At 35.5% G+C, this 18,081-nt stretch overlaps 1 protein-coding gene across 1 annotated transcript; it reads left to right on the top strand.

Annotated features, from left to right (window-relative positions):
• Positions 1 to 3: 3 nt before the first annotated feature.
• On the top strand, positions 4 to 17,952 carry LOC123565498 (uncharacterized). The gene is made up of 3 exons (XM_053549403.1): positions 4 to 163; positions 2,070 to 2,244; positions 11,592 to 17,952. The coding sequence occupies exons 1-3, from the start codon at positions 62 to 64 to the stop codon at positions 17,012 to 17,014; spliced, it is 5,700 nt and encodes a 1,899-aa protein (XP_053405378.1). The 5' UTR covers positions 4 to 61; the 3' UTR covers positions 17,015 to 17,952.
• Positions 17,953 to 18,081: the final 129 nt, after the last annotated feature.

Genomic DNA, 18,081 nt, shown 5'->3' with positions numbered 1-18,081 from the left:
TTGTGGAGGCGTAAATGTTTTGCTCGATCCGTCTTTGTCTGTGGCACTTTCAAAAGCACGAATGTTGTCTCGATCCGGCCAGTGCAAAACGTTTACTGCTGAAGCTGACGGTTATGTAAGAGGGGAGGGCTGTGGAATTCTGATCTTGAAACGCCTAGAGGATGTAAGGGACACTTTCAGTAAAAAGTCTCTTTGCAGTTTTATTTTCTAAAGGCTATTAGACAACATAGCTGTTATTTTATGAGACGAACGTTTAATTTATGCGTGAAAGAATAATCAGATGCAATTGATCAATCGTCCTTATGCCTTTTTTCCCTGTATAAAAGTTAAATAAACTTGTACTGGTACACTCAATCTTCAACAACTTCAAAGGGTTTCCTTTTATGAATATCATTGTATTGCATGTTCACAGTGTATAGACTCTCTGAACGCCCAAACGGAAGTCGCCAAAAAAAAAAATGCGCGTTCGCATTTGTTTTTTTTTTTTTTGGTTTTTTTTTTTTCAAATTTTTGGAAGCTGTCGGTAGTAAGTACTTTTATGTTTTTCTCTGCATGGCTATTTGAAATAAATATTCTTGCTGTATATATTTTTTCAGTGTGTGATAAATTTCTCTGCAACACAGTCGTTAAATAGACATTGACACTTGAAATTAAAACGTATTTTCACCAAAAAAACAGATGGTCAAAGCAAAAGACGAAGCTTTCGGGCTAAATATGCCCGTTATTTTGGAATTAGCGAAGGAAATTCGTGTCAGAACCGCTTCTGAATATTTCATTATCAATCTATGCACATGAGTTTACACATAAATATGCATTTACACGAATGGTGCGTTAGTGATTAATGTTTCTAACTGTGCAAAGAATCTAGTCATTATTACAAAAAATAAGATCAAACACTACGCATGTTAGAGTTTATTAATTAGTACGCATTTATCAAATTAAATTGGTCGCGCGGCAGCACCGCGCTAGACCAACTTCATTTGATAAACGCTTACTAATAATCACTAACCTATGCAAAAATTGGAATCAAAACTGCTGTACTAACATCTAAAATGGTCCATGACTGTTCTGAAAACGAAAGTAACTATCATTTTTAACTGTTGGTTATCATAAAATAAAGTCAAACATTGGAATATAAGAATGAAAAGAAGTTTCGAATAGGCGTACAGCTTTTCGACTGAACGTACAGTCCGGATTTTTAAAAAAAAAAAAAAAAGAGATAAGTGGGCCAGTAATATATCGAATAGTGTGACTTTAATCGGCATACATGTCTCTGAAAAACACATTTTCCTGAAATGTATTTGTTACATAGAGCCATACCAGTATTTATCGATGCGTAAGAAATAGCAAAGATTATAATTCTTTGCAAAAGCTCAAGATATATCAAAGAATTGATAGTTTAATTACAAAATCGAACAAAAATCAACAAGTCATTTGACTTGAAATTAAGTATAAAATGTGTTTTATCAGGCGTGATTGGTATCCACGTAAACAATAGCTCGTAGACAGTATGTAAATTAAAAAATACACTTACTTCAGTATGCGATATTAACCAACTAAACAAAGAAAATCCAAGCCATCCGCGACAGCAAAAAGTTTGACTTTTGAACGCCTAGTCTTTTGCGATTTTGTTTGGGCGTACAGAGAGTCTATACACTGATATCAGTTGTAAGAAACGTAAAAAAATGTAAACCGTAAACTGTTGTAGATAAGTATTGAAACATAAAGCGCAATGAGCATTTTTAGTGAAATTACGTTTCATAATGGTTCAAAACAACTCAAATCTTCACAGCAATGATGGCATTTGTTTCTCAGATATTTGTTAAGTACTCCCAAAATAATATTATTAATACTTGGAAATCAGTTTTACGCTGGGTTTTCGTAACAAAAGACAAAAATTATCAATCTAATCAAATATGCCTAAAAAGAAAAACGCTTTCTTTTTATTTGTATCAGTAAGACATATCCTTATTAGGTGTATTTGTTCCGTGATATATGTATATATGAAATAATAAAATACAGAAATTTTGAGAAAATTTAAATTTATTCTACCTGACCTCTTATAACAGGCAGAGCGAGATGGCAATAAGGTATGGGCCAATATCTATACTGGAACAAATCAAGATGGTGGAAATGAAAAGCCAATAACGGCACCGTCAAAGAAACAGCAGAAGGAATTATTACAGGATATATATGAAACATATCAGATAGACAAATCATGCATTCAAGTCATTGAGGCTCACGGTAATGTATAAATAGCTGTAGACATATTTCATCAAATTTATCATTGTTGAGACATTACTTAATCATGCGTACGTAAATGAGTCTAAATAGTGCTCTACTTAAAAGTAGTCGAAAGCAATTGTGTAAAATCATATCATTTTTTTTTAAGACAAATGTATATATTTAAAAAAAATATATCTCATTTAGTGATTTGTCGCAGAATAAATCATTGTTTGGAGTTCAGATGCGAAGGAATTATGTCACGAGGGCGCAGCCCGAGTGATATAATAATACGCATCTGAACGACAAACGATGATTTTATTCAAGAGCAAATCACTAAATGAGATATATTATTTCGATTCTAACACGTTACCAAGGACTTTAAAGTACATCCTTGACGGCATTCATTAAATATTTGCCCGTTTTTAATCGGTTTCTAGTCCAGCGCGCCGCTATGCCGTTTGACGCTGTGACGTTATAATTGTGACGTCGGAACATTGAATTGTTGTATAATAATTCACTGTTTTCAGCCTTCTTTGTTTAATAGGAAAATGAATCGGATCGTGTTAGAATAAGGGTTTGGATTTCCAAACCAAAAAAACTATTAGAGTCTAAAAATTTATAATTATCAAGACCATTCATTTCATAGCTTTAGTTTCATTTATTTGTAATAAAGTCAGTGATAGTCAATGATGCTGAGCTCATCGATTTTTGTACATGTTCGCGTATTTTTTTTCTTCGGGCTCTTTAAATTATATATTACCGCTGTTGACGTTTTTGTCAGTTAACAACAAAGAGCGAAAATGACAATTTTTAACTGTAGAATACGTAAATAAATGGTGGAATTCGGCGCCACAGAAAAGCAAGGTGAATAAACTGGTATGGCCAATATGTTGTTGAAACAAAGGAATACGTGCATATGGCTGCGGGCATGTTATATGTCAATCGTCAATAAGTGGAAGCTTTAGAAAAGTCTTGGTTTTAAAGATCAGTCGGAAGAAAGACAACTGCCGGACCGTTTGAAGGCATATTGTGTGTTTCACCTGTATTAATCAATACAATAATGAATATTTCACCTTATTTTAACAGAATTCGGGGTGCTTGTAACATGAGTCGAGCGACTTATGACATGTTTTGTTTGTTTGTTTTGTTTTTGGTTTAACGCCGTTTTTCAACAGTATTTCAGTTATGTAACGGCGGGCAGTTAACCTAACCAGTGTTCCTGGATTCTGTACCAGTACAAACCTGTTCTCCGCAAGTAACTGCCAACTTCTCCACATGAATCAGCGGTGGAGGACGAATGATTTGAGACACAATGTCTTTTATCAAATCGTCACGGAGAACATACGCCTCGCCCAGGGCTCGAACTCGCGACCCTGCGATCCGAAGATCTGCGCTCTCCCTATTGAGCTTAGTGGGCAGGCCGACTTATGACATGTGTTCTTGCTCTTAGGTCACACCGAGATGTGCCAATGAACAATACTGTAAAAACAGCGAGGTGTGATCGAAAAGGAAAGCCAGTCTGCCATAGAATGGCATTTTTTATTGTATTCGTATGGTTTTCATTTTTCTGTTTGGTCAAACGATTGTGAAACATTTTTGCCTTTTTATCAAATTTTGTTTTATAATGGGCACTCCGATGTTGAGAAGGGCTCCGTAGTAAAAATAAATTTTCAGCAACAGGTTGCAAAACGAGTATATGATATGGTCGTTTTTATCAAGGTAAGGATGTCCCTAGGTAAGAGATTCTTCTTTAGCGGAATAATACTGCGCTTCTAAAGTCGCACAATTTTTCCGCTGCAGAACTCATGCATCTTTCTCGAAATTAAGCGATTATCCTTTTTATTGCATATATTTCCAAACATACCAATATTATATAGATAATATGTTTGTTCAATTGTCTGAATAATATTGACAATCCTGACGCAAATAGAAAAAAACGAAACCACAAACGTTATTAACATCACTCATCCGAAATGAAATAAATATTTTTGTTTTGTTTTGGGTTTAACGCCGTTTTTATACAGTATTTCGTTATGTAACGGCGAGCAGTTCACCTAACCACTGTTCCTGGATTCTGTACCATTACAAACCTGTTCTCCGCAACTCTGTAAACTTCTACACATGCATCAGAGGTGGAGAACGAATGGTTTCAGACATAATGTATTCTATCAAATCGTTACGGAGAACATACACCTCGCCTGGGAATAGAACACTCGACCCCGCGATCCGTAGATCTGTGCTATCCCTGTTGAGCTAAGCGGGCAGGTAGACATCAATATGGAAAACCTATCGACGTTTCCAGTTCTGTTGTAGCTTAATGGAAAAGTAAAAAGCATATGTGATAAATCTATCTATTTTATCCCCCCGTACCATTGTTTGGTGAAATGAGTATGATTACTGCCAAGTTAAATGTTATTAATTAATACCAGTACCTTAAAATGTTGATATATAATGCATAAATTGCCCCTTTCCCAAAACTTAGAAAGTGTGCTCGTTTATATATGATATCGATATACTAGATTACTCTGTTTAGTAACCGATGACATTCCGTGGTTCTACTCATGTTATCTATATCAATAATTTTGAATGTAGATTGGAAAGTCAATTGTGCTATTTTTGAAATGATTAATTGTCAAAACATAACAAAAATTATACATTTCAACGAATTAATGGGACAAGATATTTGTAACCCAGCATACTATGAATATAGGTACCCCAAGGTTCAATAATACTAAATAGGTAATCAAGCAGCACTTCCGGGCTTGTCGGACAATTGCGGAAAGTAAAATTCCTCAATTATTTCCCAGTCAAAGTGGCATTTTCATGTTTTATGTAAGCCAGTTCTGTTTTTATTTCATTGTGAACCTGTCATTTTGGTAATATTTCCAAGGAGTTTCTTTTTTTGCATTTATAGAAAATTAATGTAAACAAACCTTATTGAACATGTGTTCATACACACATTTTACGTGCCATCTAGGAAGATATTCCATGGTGTTGACCTGTCAGACAAAATCTCTCTTGGAAGATAATGACCCCCTACTTTTCTTGTTTGGTGTGTTTCTGTTTATAGGTCATTTTAGAACATAAGGCTAGTAATTCCTTTTTAAAATATGCCTGGCTATGTGTAACAGCTGTCAGAAGATTGTTAAAGAACATATAGCAAATTTATTTGCTAATGTATACCCTCAAGGCTAGTGCTTACTCATGTAAAAGCCACTTTTACACCGAATTGTGATGTCATTAGCACGAAAAGATTCGATGACTTAAAACCCTCAACCCTCATAAAAAGAGTATATCTACCATTTCATTATTACATATCGCAGTTCCATTGCAATGCGGGTAATCACATGACCTGGAGAGTTCCTCCAACGAATACATTTCTTCCCGGCTCAACCTAAATGGTAAGTTTTTCCTTATTCATTTATATATCGAAAAGAACAGTAAGCCCCCGGAATGTGCGTTTCCTCGTGCTTCAAGAATATACCTTTCTTTTGTTATGAATCCCTCTCGTTTTTTTCTGAAAGTCGAAAAAGTGCTCTGTCTGTTGTAAACCAGAAGCATTCTTTGAACGAACTCGCTGTACGTTTCAGCTGTTTCACAGGAAAGCGGTGTACCTGACATACAAAATGTGGAAAAATACTTTCCTCCGTTCAATCTAAACATTTGTATACTTGGCCTGGGCGAAAAATATCTGTATAAAAAGGAACTGCTGTATAGTGATGGGCAAATCGGTTAGATTTGCCAACCGATTAATCGGCATAATCGGACAAGCCAACCGATTCGATTAGTCGGGTATAATCGGATAATCGGTTACTCTAGTTGCATTTATCTATAAGTTCGCCTCACAGTGTATGTTTTATGTCATTACTTAAGAAATGAACTTTACGGACATCAAATATCCTATTTCTATTGTATCCCTTCATAAACACAAGTAAGTTAACAGCATAAAAGTAAAATATTTGTGAAGATAGTAAACTTCATTTCACCAGGGACTTATCCAGTGATATTGTGTTATTAAATTATTTGGAGCAAAAAAAAGTATTAACGGTTTATGAATTCTTAATTAACAACTGGAATGATTTCAGTCCCACAAAATAAAAAAAATTGAAAATACCTTTGCTAATATGCTTGCCTAAGTCTTACGGCATGCTTTGCATACTGCCATACTAATGTCAAGAGCTTAGGTTGGTGGTTTAATTTTGTATAAGCCATATATCTTCCAAAATCTTGGTGATCACAGAAGACCTCAGTTTCTGTCGAGACTTTGGAGGAAGCCATTTTTACTTAGAGTAGTTTCCCTTGGCGTTATTGTCCCAAAAAACCGTAAATACCAGAAAGAAAAAGGTCAGAAACAAGTAAATTATCCGTTTAGGATGCCAAGTAATTAATCGGTCTGGGAAAAGTGAAGTCGGCGATCGCGCTCATGAATGCAACGCCGACGATTATTCGATTGTCGCCCAATCACTACTGCTGTAGAAACTTTTCGGATGCATGCAACGAACGTTTTCCTCAGAGTTCTTTAACGAACATTTTATCATGTCTTTCACAAGATGCAAGCTTTTGCAAGATACTATAAAATATCCACATTAGATTGAAATTAAACATTTCTGTAAGCAATCGGTTATATGTGTTTGGTTATTTTCAGAGACTTTGGAGGTTTCAGTGTTTTAAACTTGTGGAAATCTGCTGTTTGCTTTTCAGTGTTACACAGACATCCCAGTAAGTTAAAATATTTAAGAATATTGAATTTGTTTTAAAACTGAATTTGAAAATAATAAAAGTTTTATGTTCAGATTCGCGGCGTTATGCAACTATGAAGATTGTAACCAGGAAGATATTAGCCGATGTGATTCAAAGTCCACACACCTGAAAAATGGAATTTTCTCACTTAATGCGCATTATGTTTAATGATTATAATGATATATCTTTATCTGCATGTATGCCTTTTGTCTGCAAATATTGAGTTCGAATAATAGGTCCAGTCTACATGAGCACGAAAGAAGGCGTGGACAGGTGTCCAGATTCCTGTAGAGGGAAATTGTTTTTGATATAAACATCTCTGGATGATCACAGGTTATTACGCCTTAAATGTTATTATATATGAGATAACTTAATGACAGTGTATGTACATGTTATGGTGCAAAAGAATAAGACAGTACATTATAAAAATTTGCTTAACTATTCATTCTATAAAAGTTCTGGTTTCTATGTGAACATTATTTAATTTTTTGTTTCGTCTTTTGTATAATGGTTAGAAATTCGTGTATTTATTTGTGATCATTATCATTGTTATTTAATCAATTATTCACATTTAAATGAGGCATATCTCGCCTTGACCAGATAAATAAATAAATATTACACCTTTGAAAGATATTATTCTCATAAAGTATTTCTACTGTTTTTGTCATCATGCAAAATGTTGCAGTTTCTTTGTGATATTCTTTTTCAATCGGCATAAAATATTAAGAGTAAGTATTCACAAATTGGGTAGTCGCAGTCTTATAACAAAATATTACACCTTTGATTGGAAAACGTTTGAAAGGAAGTGTCAATCTCCTCTATATCATAGTCCGAGAAACCACTACCTTGAGTGTTTCTAAACTCTAGAATATAAAGACCACTTTTTGTAAAACAAGAGACAGAAAAAACTACCTCTTAGTGATAGTTATACTTTTGTCTGTGTATAAGAACTTTGCGATTTACTGAAAATTATCCCGCTTTAATTTATTTCAACAGTGTGTAACTGTCGAAAGAAACTGTGATTATTTTCTCATTTGATTTATTTCAACTGTGTGGATCATTTTGAAGACAATCCAATTTTGTTTTAACTTTCCTCTTTGTGATATTTTAGAGTGATGTAATATCTTTTGTTAACTGCTGTTAAAACATACGTTATAGATATTTTACAAAAGAATTAAAAACTGACAGTGTATGTTTACTCAATCGGGAAGCCTTGGCCATCTCCGGAATCCTTCGTTAGTCTATTGCGTAGCATAAAGGCTGAGGTAATCAGATTGTATGTTTACTGTGACCTTATCGTAACTCTTACATTCCTGTGATTCAGTCAGCAACAACAAAAATATATTCATTTAATTACGTATCACCATATGTAATAAAATGAAGGTATATAAGTGTTTTCCATTCTTTTTATTTTCTTGGAAATATTTGTAGATGTTAGATTTATAATTTAGAGTCATTACTGAAAAAGTCTAAAGGTTTAACATACCTATTTCACGAACTTTCCACATTGTTCCACTATGCTTGATATTCTTTTTGGGGCTGCTTCGCTTTCAGGGACAAAAAACTTTGAATTCCATGATTGTAGAAAGTCTTGGAAACAGTTGGCCTCAAACATTAAATTGCACAAGAACCAATTTAGGACTCCAATTGGTGTCACAGGAAATTTACTATTAGGTCGGGCCTTCGTGATCATTTTGATTCGTGAACACACACGGATAAAAAGTCACTTGTATAATTGCGGTACCTTGGTGATGACGGTATACCTCTGGTGTCTTTTGTCTCTCTGTGTGAGTCAAGATGATCACAAAGGTTAGACCTATTAGTGAATTTTCTGTGACACTCGTTGCACTCTGATGTTGGTTCCTTGTACACTTTCAGATGGGAGGCCAACTGTCCACGCGAAGTCCACGAATTTCCACAAATATGGCATTCAAAGGTTTTCGTCCCTGAATGCGAAGTAGCCGTGAAAAGAAAATTTAGCATAGTCTTGAAAACATTAACAATGTGGTAAGTTCGTGAGATAGTAATGTTAACCTTCCGACCTTTTGAACAATAACGCTAAGTTATAAATCTAACAGCTACAAAAATATAACACTTGTATACCTTAATAATATTACATATGGTGATATGTTCATACACAGTCAGTAAGATATTTCATATATTATAACAATTTAGCTGTATTATTCTGTGCTCATTCAGAGATGTTTAGTTAAAGAACATCTTTCCACAACAAGAATCTGTATTCTTGCCCACAGGTCTTCCGTCTTCCTTATGTAGACTGGACATATTCTCACAATATTCCCACAATATTTGCAAACAAAATGCCTACCTGTAGAAAAAAATATATCATCAAAATTTATTTCACATAATACGCATGTGAAAGACATCAAGTGTTCGTTATTGACGGCTTAAATGGAAAATGCCTTGTTTTTGGACTTTGGACTTTAAATCACATCAGCTAATATCTTTCTGATTACAATCTTCATGGTTGCATTACGCTGTGCATCTGAAAACGACTGCTTACAGAAATGTTTAACGTCAATCTAATGTGGATATTTTGTAATATCTTGCGAATTTTGTAATATCTTGCGAAAGCTTGCATCTTGTGAAAGACATGATAAAAATGTTCGTTCGAAGAACTCTGGGGGAAAACGTTCGTTGCATGCATCCGAAAAAAATCTACAGCAGTTCCTTTCTATACAGATATTTTTCGCCCAGGCCAGGTATACAGATGTTTTGATTGAACGGAGGAAAGTATTTTTACACATTTTGTATGTCAGTTACACCGCTTTCCTGTGAAACAGCTGAAACGTACAGCGAGTTCCTTCAAAGAATCCTTCTGGTTTACAACAGACGGAGCACTTTTTCGACTTTCATGAAAAAAACAAGATGGATTCATGTTAAAAAGAAAGGTGTATTCTTGAAGCTCAAGGAAACGCACATTCCGTAGGCATACTGTTCTTTTCGATTTATAAATGAATAAGGAAGAACTTACCATTTTTAGGTTGAACCGAGAAGAAATGTGTTCGTTGGAGGAACACTCCAGATCACATGAATATCCGCATTGAGTTCGTTCGATGCTGCTGAGCGCCCGAGTACCTATAAATCAGATGTAGGATGTACTGTGCTAATTAAAAACGACAAAACACAAAATTCGTCTTCAAAGCAGATCTCAAGTCGTCATTCTCGCAAAATGATCATTAAAATGAAGGAATTTCCTCCAGATCATCTGCTTAATGACGATTAAAACATAATGTCTCCGCAGCCGTATGCACACATTCATTTGTTTCAACACTATTTATTACAAATTATGTAGTGAGCTATCTTACCACGCGTTTCTGTTTTGCCGAATTACACCATTTATTTACACATTCTAGTGTTATACTTTGCGCAATAATCTGTTATTTTTGTACTTCGGTTTTATTAGATATACACGATAGGTATGAGCTTACACTTACAACGTATACGTGTACAACTGCGTTAAATGAATTGCACACCACAGCCTTTTTCAAGAAGCGAAAACTTCACAACGAGATATAGAGAAATTGATTATATATACAAAACTGATGCAAGATAAAATTATATTTAATATATTTAAAATAATAAACTTGAATGATGATAAGCCATTTAGGCCAGTCATAAATGTTTGGCTTTGATTACCTAAGATAAAACAAATATCTGACTTAACGCCCTTTGTAGGATTATCAAGATGTAATTGCATATCGATTTGTTGCAAAGTCTAAAATGTTGAAACGACAACGATATTCGATTGTATTATCATTTCCCAAACAAGAATCGTTTCACAATTTGTCTACCTTTATGACTGCATCTGAAATGTAGCGTTTCATACATTCGAAGCGGTATAGACTGATATCAATTGATTTCGTTTGTTTAGTACTACACGTAGAACGCAGTTAAACATATTGGTACGACCTTAATTGGAAATCCATGTACCGACTCCTTTAAGCAATCTTAGCACGATATAGTCAAATAATGGACATGCCTTTCAAATAAAATCTGAAAAGTAAAGACTTTTGTAGATGAATGTAGACGTTACTGTATGGATCATTATTGGTAACATACTTTAAGGGCATGGAGGTTTATGATAAAAAAGTCATTACAATAGTAGTTTGAACTGAAATGTATATTCGCCTCTTGTAGATTTATCAGACCGGGTTAAACTCATCATCGGGTGAACCAGCTTTGGCGAAGTTCATTCGAGCCGATTACAATATCATAGATCAAGCTACTATTAGAATAGCCTATTATTTATTTTTATTGTATTTAGAACTTGTTGAATATTCATTACAAAAGGTCATTGAAAACAATTTTTTTTGCCCCAACGCCTTATTATCAATCGTTATATTTTTATGAAATAGACGATAAAAACCTTTGAATTGAGTCACTTTTGTAGGAATAATTCACTTTTGTCGCCGTGACGATACCACCCGTACAAAGTGGTCGTGGTGTACAATTCATTTGGAAATATAACCGCGGTTCTTTATACTAATATGCAGACACAGCTGTATTTTCAACTCGACATTATATCACAGGCTCAGGGTCCTGCATTTCTATGGGACTTTAGTACATTAAAGCATCAAATACACTTAGTATTTTATTTGCAGGCACTGGAACAGAGAAAGGAGACCCTGTGGAAGTAAACGCTCTTGGTGAGTTCTTCTCTTCAAATAGCAATGAATCGAATCAGCGAAATAATTCAGCTTTCATAGGCTCTGTGAAAACAAACGTTGGACATTTAGAAGCAGCAGCTGGGGTTGCAGGCCTTTTCAAGGTTCTCTTAATGATGAATTACAAGTTGATTGTCCCTTCATTGTGGTATACGAAGGAAAATGAAAATCCAAAACTAAATCTCAGCATGTATGGGTTTATTGTCCCAACAACTCCCCTAAGCTGGGATAAGGTTGACGGTAAGGGAAGAATGGCTTGTGTCAATAGTTTTGGTTTCGGGGGTACAAATGCTCATGTTATAGTAGAAGAACACACTGTGAATCGACACGAAATGGTCCTATATCGCCGAGTCGACAGTGTAACATTTTCACAAAAACAATATCTAGGTACTAGCATATTCCCATACATAATTACTTTATCAGCTACAGATGACGAGTCACTCTTTCAAAATATAAAATCTTTCCACGAAAGCTTACGTAATGAAAACTATGACCTACACGCTCTTTCGTGCACTTCCACGTGCAAACGTGACCATCGACAAAAAAGAAAAGCTTTTGTAGCGACATCAGAGGATGACCTTCTTGAATGTTGTCAGCGTTATTTAAGCGACCCCCAAACATTTGACTCATTAACGAAAGACAAGAACATTGTGTTCGTGTTTTGTGGGATTGGCACTGCTTCAAACGCAATGTGCAAACGACTTGTGGAGCACAGCCTTTTCCTTGAAACCTTGAAGAAGATAGACGAGTGCCTTGAACCACTAACCAATTGGTCTATAGAAAGAAAATTTCGTGATGGAATCAGTGGTATTGAAGAAGACCCATTGTTAGCTCACATAGCGATATTTTCTTGTCAGATCTGCCTGATCCATATGTGGAAACATATTGGAGTGATCCCGGATATTGTTATAGGCCAGTCAGTTGGTGAAGTAGCCGCTGCTTTTGCCGGAGGACACATTGACATGCGTTCAGCTGTAGAAATTATTTATCATAGGTCAAAATTCCTAGCAGAAGCTCCACCAGGAGAAATGATAGTCATCCAGAATGTTGAAGTGATAAAGATGTCTGAATGCATACAAAATATACACGTTGGTACACTTGCCATTGCGGTATTTAGTAGTGCCACATGTTGTACTGTTTCTGGTGATTCAAAAGGTATCAAAGCTTTAAAGAGAGAAATTTCTTCAAGATATGCCCAAGCAAAAGTAACAGACCTCGAAGTGCAATGTGCATATCACAGTCCTTTAGTTGAAGAGTCTGCTGACAAGCTGAAAGCAGAACTGATGCGACATTCGCTGTCTTCGAGCAAGGAAACGAAACATGTGAAGATGATATCAACGACTTTTGAAACAAAACACAGCAGTAATTTAGATCTAGACCTTTTGCTTCCGTCATACTGGAAAGATAATATGAGACGCCCTGTTCAGTTTGAGAAAGCCATAAAATCAGCGTTTCAAGAGGACAAGTACAACATTTACATAGAGATTGGTCCAAGACCTGTTTTGAGGGCCCATGCTAAAAACATCTTTGCCGACACAAATTTCGAAGTGTTCCCTTCACTTGTTCCGGAAAAGGAAGAAAAGACACTAATTGAAACAACCGGGTTGCTATACCAACAAGGAATGGATATTAGTTGGAATGTTTTCCATACATGTAGCGCCAAAATGACGGACATTCCATCATACAGATTCAAAGAGATGCCAAATCTACATCGGAGTCAAACGGCTCATTTTAGAAATCAAGGAATGACATCGAATTTGTCTTTTCACCCTTACTTGAAAATCCTTCCACCAAAGGATGGTTGCGTAAAGTTAAGAGCTCTCATCGGGAATAAGTCAACGTCCTTCTTGTATGAACATAAAGTGAGAGGGAAAGTCATTTTGCCAGGTGCTTTTTATGTTGATATTGGGTATGAAATAGCACGAGTTGGTTGGTTGATTGATACGATGCAATTAAGTATTTCAGTAGAATTCTTGAAAACAGTCCAAATTGAAGAGGGGAAGAAGATTATATTAGAAGCTTCCTCAGATGAGAAGGATACTAGTAAACTATTTCACGTTTTCAATGGCTCACAAGCAGTATGCAGAGGATGGGTTAAACGAAAGGTATATATGCAGCCATACAATATAAATATAGAAGCTTTGAAAACGTCTATTACGTCATCTGAATTCCTTAGGCTTAGTAAAGCACAACTGTATCAACAGCTGCATGTAAATGGGTTTGAATACAGGGATTCCTTCCAAATTATGCAAACGTGCCTGACAAATGGCACCGAAAGTCTAACAAAAATAAAGGTGGGAGAATATATTTTGGGAATCTCCTCGAAAATGACGATCCATCCTTGCCTTCTTGATGGCATGCTTCAAACAACAACAAGTACAATGTCCTTGCAGTTGGACACAGAAGTTTCCAAGCTACTTAAAAAAGAAAAGCTATCAATACTTCCTGTGGCAATTGAGGATGTTGCTGTCTTTTCGATGCCGAAAGAATATATGACTGTGTACACAAAGGTTGTGAACACGGTTGTGTTGGAAACGATGTTTTCCGTGCACTACAATATACTACTGCTTGATGACTGCGGTAATGTTGTTGTTGAACTGAAGAATTTTACTCTTTTCTCTAGACGATCTTTAGAAAATCGTGCGCCGTGTTTATTAAAATATGAACAAATCTGGAAACCATTAGCCGTCAATGACAAGATTGCCGTTAATTCAAACACATTAGTCATATTATCAGAATCAATCATATTGCCAGAAGAATTTGTAAATTCTGAAGACGTTTCCTACATTCGGAAGAATGAAAATCAATCATTGAGCTCCTTTTTTGAGAGTGTGTTTTGCTACGCATCAAACCGTAACATTGAAACATTTGTGGTTTTGGCCAACGAATACCATGTTGGCAGAGACATTGACCCTGGAGTAGCAGGCATTATTTCAGACAAGATCAAAGATAACTGCCTTTTCATTGCAGCACTATTCAAAAGTAAAGCTGAGAAAAATGACAGACGTCCTGTTTTCGTTGTCACCCAAAACACTCAAGTCCGTGATGATAAAATACCCCAAACAGAGAACCTATTTGGAGCGGAACTGTGGGGATTCGTCCGTTCAGTGAATTCTGAATTTATTTATGGAAGCACCACTCTCGTTGATGTACAGCCGTCTTTGCCGAAAACCTTCAAGGTTTTGTTGAAGTACATTTCATATACGCTGAAGGACATAGATATTGCAAAACCAGAAATAATTGTTACACAAGACGGGGTTTATGCTTCTGAACTTATGAAAGGGAAAATATCCTCGATGGTTCCAAGGTTACGTAAGACTACATCATGTTCTTATCAGTTAGATACAATCTTCAGTGTCAATTCTGTTAGATCGAAGTACATGGAAGATTGTTTCTTAGTACAAACTGATAATTGTTCACCGTTACAGACTAAGAAAAATCAGATGGAAATCAGAGTTGAAAAAGCGTGTGTACATCCACTTTCGGTGAACAACCGAACAACAAAAGAAAGCCACTTCAACAGTGACATTTGGAAAGATACCCATGATAATGGCCATAAAATACTAGCACTAGAGTATATAGGACGGGTGGAAAATCAAAGTGTAATTGCACTCTTTCCGGCACCACTTCAAACTAAAATGACTATTCCAAAATCAACCACAATAGCATTGGCAGAACTCCCGGTTTATAGACCCGGTCTCTTGTATACCTCTGTTATTTGTTGGGAAATAATAAATCAAATAAAACAAGCAAATTCTGTTGTGTTTTTCGACACAGAAGGAAGCGGTCCACTGGTAGGCAAAATTCTGCAAAATATGGTTGCATGGAAATCACAATCAACTGTATTCCATATTATCAACGAAGAAACAGAACAATGCAAACTTAAAAACCATGATGTTTTTGTTACCCTAGGCGAACTAGATGTCTCTTCACATTGTCTAAAAAATTCAAAACGAGTGATATGTCTTCAAAGAAATATTCTCGATCAAACAAAATTGTTTTTCTTAGGAAAATGGTCAGGCAAAGAAATTATAATTTTAGAGCCGGAGAAAATATTCCATGAAATTAACGTGAGTAAAATCATAAAGCCCTTAACTAAATGGCTGAAACAAAATATTGAAATTCTAGAAATAGAGAAGTATGGAAGATTCGACATGAAAGGAGCCTGTCAGCAGAGTGGCAATTATATGTTCCCATGTAGGACGTTGGATATCCAGAACTTAACACTTCCAGTTGGAAAATCTCTCAAAACTATGTTTGGAAAAGAGTTCACTTATATCGTGACAGGCGGATTAACAGGACTTGGCTTTGAAATTGTAAAACTATTATCAGAAATGGGAGCTGGAAATATCATAACGTTGAACAGAAGAAAAATATCAAGTGAAAAAGGCGAAGAATTGAGGCGAATGGAAACAGACAATGGTTGCTTGATATTGTCTTTGCAAGCCGATGTGAATGACTTTTCTTCGCTCGAAAGCGCAATGCAAGATATTGAAAGAATATGTGGATTGAAAACATTGAAAGGCGTTTTTCATTGTGCAGGCGTTCTCAGTGGAAAGACATTAATTAATTTACAAGAGGAAGAACTGGACAAAGTATTAAAGCCAAAAGTATTAGGTACACTGAATATGCATGTTGTCACAAAAAAAGCACAGCTCGACTTCTTTGTCGTGTCTTCATCAGTTAGCAGTTTTATTGGAATTCCCGGTCAGAGCAATTACGGAGCAGCAAACTGTTTCCAGGATGCGTTCATTAGATGGAGACGACTAAACGGTTTCGCGGGGCAAACAATTCATTGGGGTGCGTTGTCTGTAGGAATGGCGTCTTGGCCAGCTTTCACTGAGAACCTGAAAAAAAGAGGATACGAACTGCTGACAGTTCCAGAGATTCGTAGCTGTCTACAAGAAGCATTACTCGCTGATTTGACGGGAACAATTTACCAAAACGTTAATTGGAGAAAGGTCGCTGAAGACCATGACAACGCACAAATGGCGCGAGCACGTCTGATCTTAGAAAATATATTCACAGAAGAAGTTGCAGTGGCCAAGACACATTTCAAAGGCTCAACCATGGTGTTTGACCTGCAATCTCTTGCGAATAAAGACGAAGCTTCCCAAAAAAAGGCAATTGAGGAATATGTGATGATTGTCTTCAGTAAAGTCATTGGTACAACTGAGCAGTTGAGACTACAGACATCGTTGGGAGAACTTGGGCTTGACTCTATGTCAACTTTGACGATGATCAATCTTATTCAAGAAAGCACAGGTTACAAATTGGATAGCAGATTCATGCTTGATCAGTCAAAGACTATAAATGATGTTGTAATGGAGCTTCAAAATAATGTTTTAAGACAGACATAACTTCAGACAAATCTATTGTCATTGGTCTTACTTTTGGATTTAGACCTAAACAACTTTAAAAACAGTATGTCCGTCTCGTATTAAAGAAGGTCAGTTTGACGATTAATGAAAACGGTTGCGATGCTTATCAAAAATTCAAATGAAATTATTTCCAAAGAAAGACTGGTGGTATTTCTCTCTTGACTGAAATATCTTAAGAGAGGAATTTAAAGCGGCATTTCACGGTGTGTAATAAAAAAAATGGAAGAAGTCTATACAGAAATGGCAAAACATATAAAGAATCCTAAACAAATATAATTACGCAGAACTTCTATATTTAGACAGGATGAATGTCTTTCTCTACAACTTCAGTTGTAGTCAATGACATTACTGTCATACGTTGCTATACGAGTATAATCGCTATTATTATTTTCTTTATTCTAATATTTAGAATATGAATTCATTTTGATATTGATAATTTGGTTTTTAAAAAATAATGTCTTACATTAACTCTGCGCTTTAGCTGGACTGTCTGATTCGGCAAATAAATATGTTACATTAGGTGCTAAAAGTGAAACCAGTTTTACAAGGGGAATAATTCAATTACATTTATCTTCTGTGTGATGTTCTTCTTCTATAGCAAACGCATTTCTTTCCTTGCTGATTGTATAAGTATGTCTGAAATTGTAATTGTATTATAAATAAGTTCGCAGTGTTATTCAGATAGTAACTCTGTTTCAAACTCATTTTAAATTTTGATTGCTGTAGTGACTTCAAATATTACTTTACAAATAACAGAAGGTTTTGAATTTCCTATATAATTTGATTACAAAATAAAATGCATTGAACATAATTGCTAAGTAGATGTTATTGTACAAATAATATAAAATTGTAAAACCCTGATTCTCAACATCTTTTTAATGCTTTTCTAAGTTAGAAAATATACTAAAACATTCAGAAGATATATCTCGAATACTGGCATCAGACCAGAAAGAAAATACCTCTGTACATGTTATACCCTACCCCTAGGTATACTATAAGAACCATGGTCATGAACGGGAAAACATACTTACCCATTCCAATCGCGC

Source organism: Mercenaria mercenaria, chromosome 8 (genome assembly GCF_021730395.1).
Source record: "Mercenaria mercenaria strain notata chromosome 8, MADL_Memer_1, whole genome shotgun sequence".
Lineage (NCBI taxonomy): Eukaryota > Metazoa > Mollusca > Bivalvia > Venerida > Veneridae > Mercenaria > Mercenaria mercenaria.
Note: the sequence above shows the minus strand (reverse complement) of the source record. Positions and strands in the feature narration are given on the sequence as shown.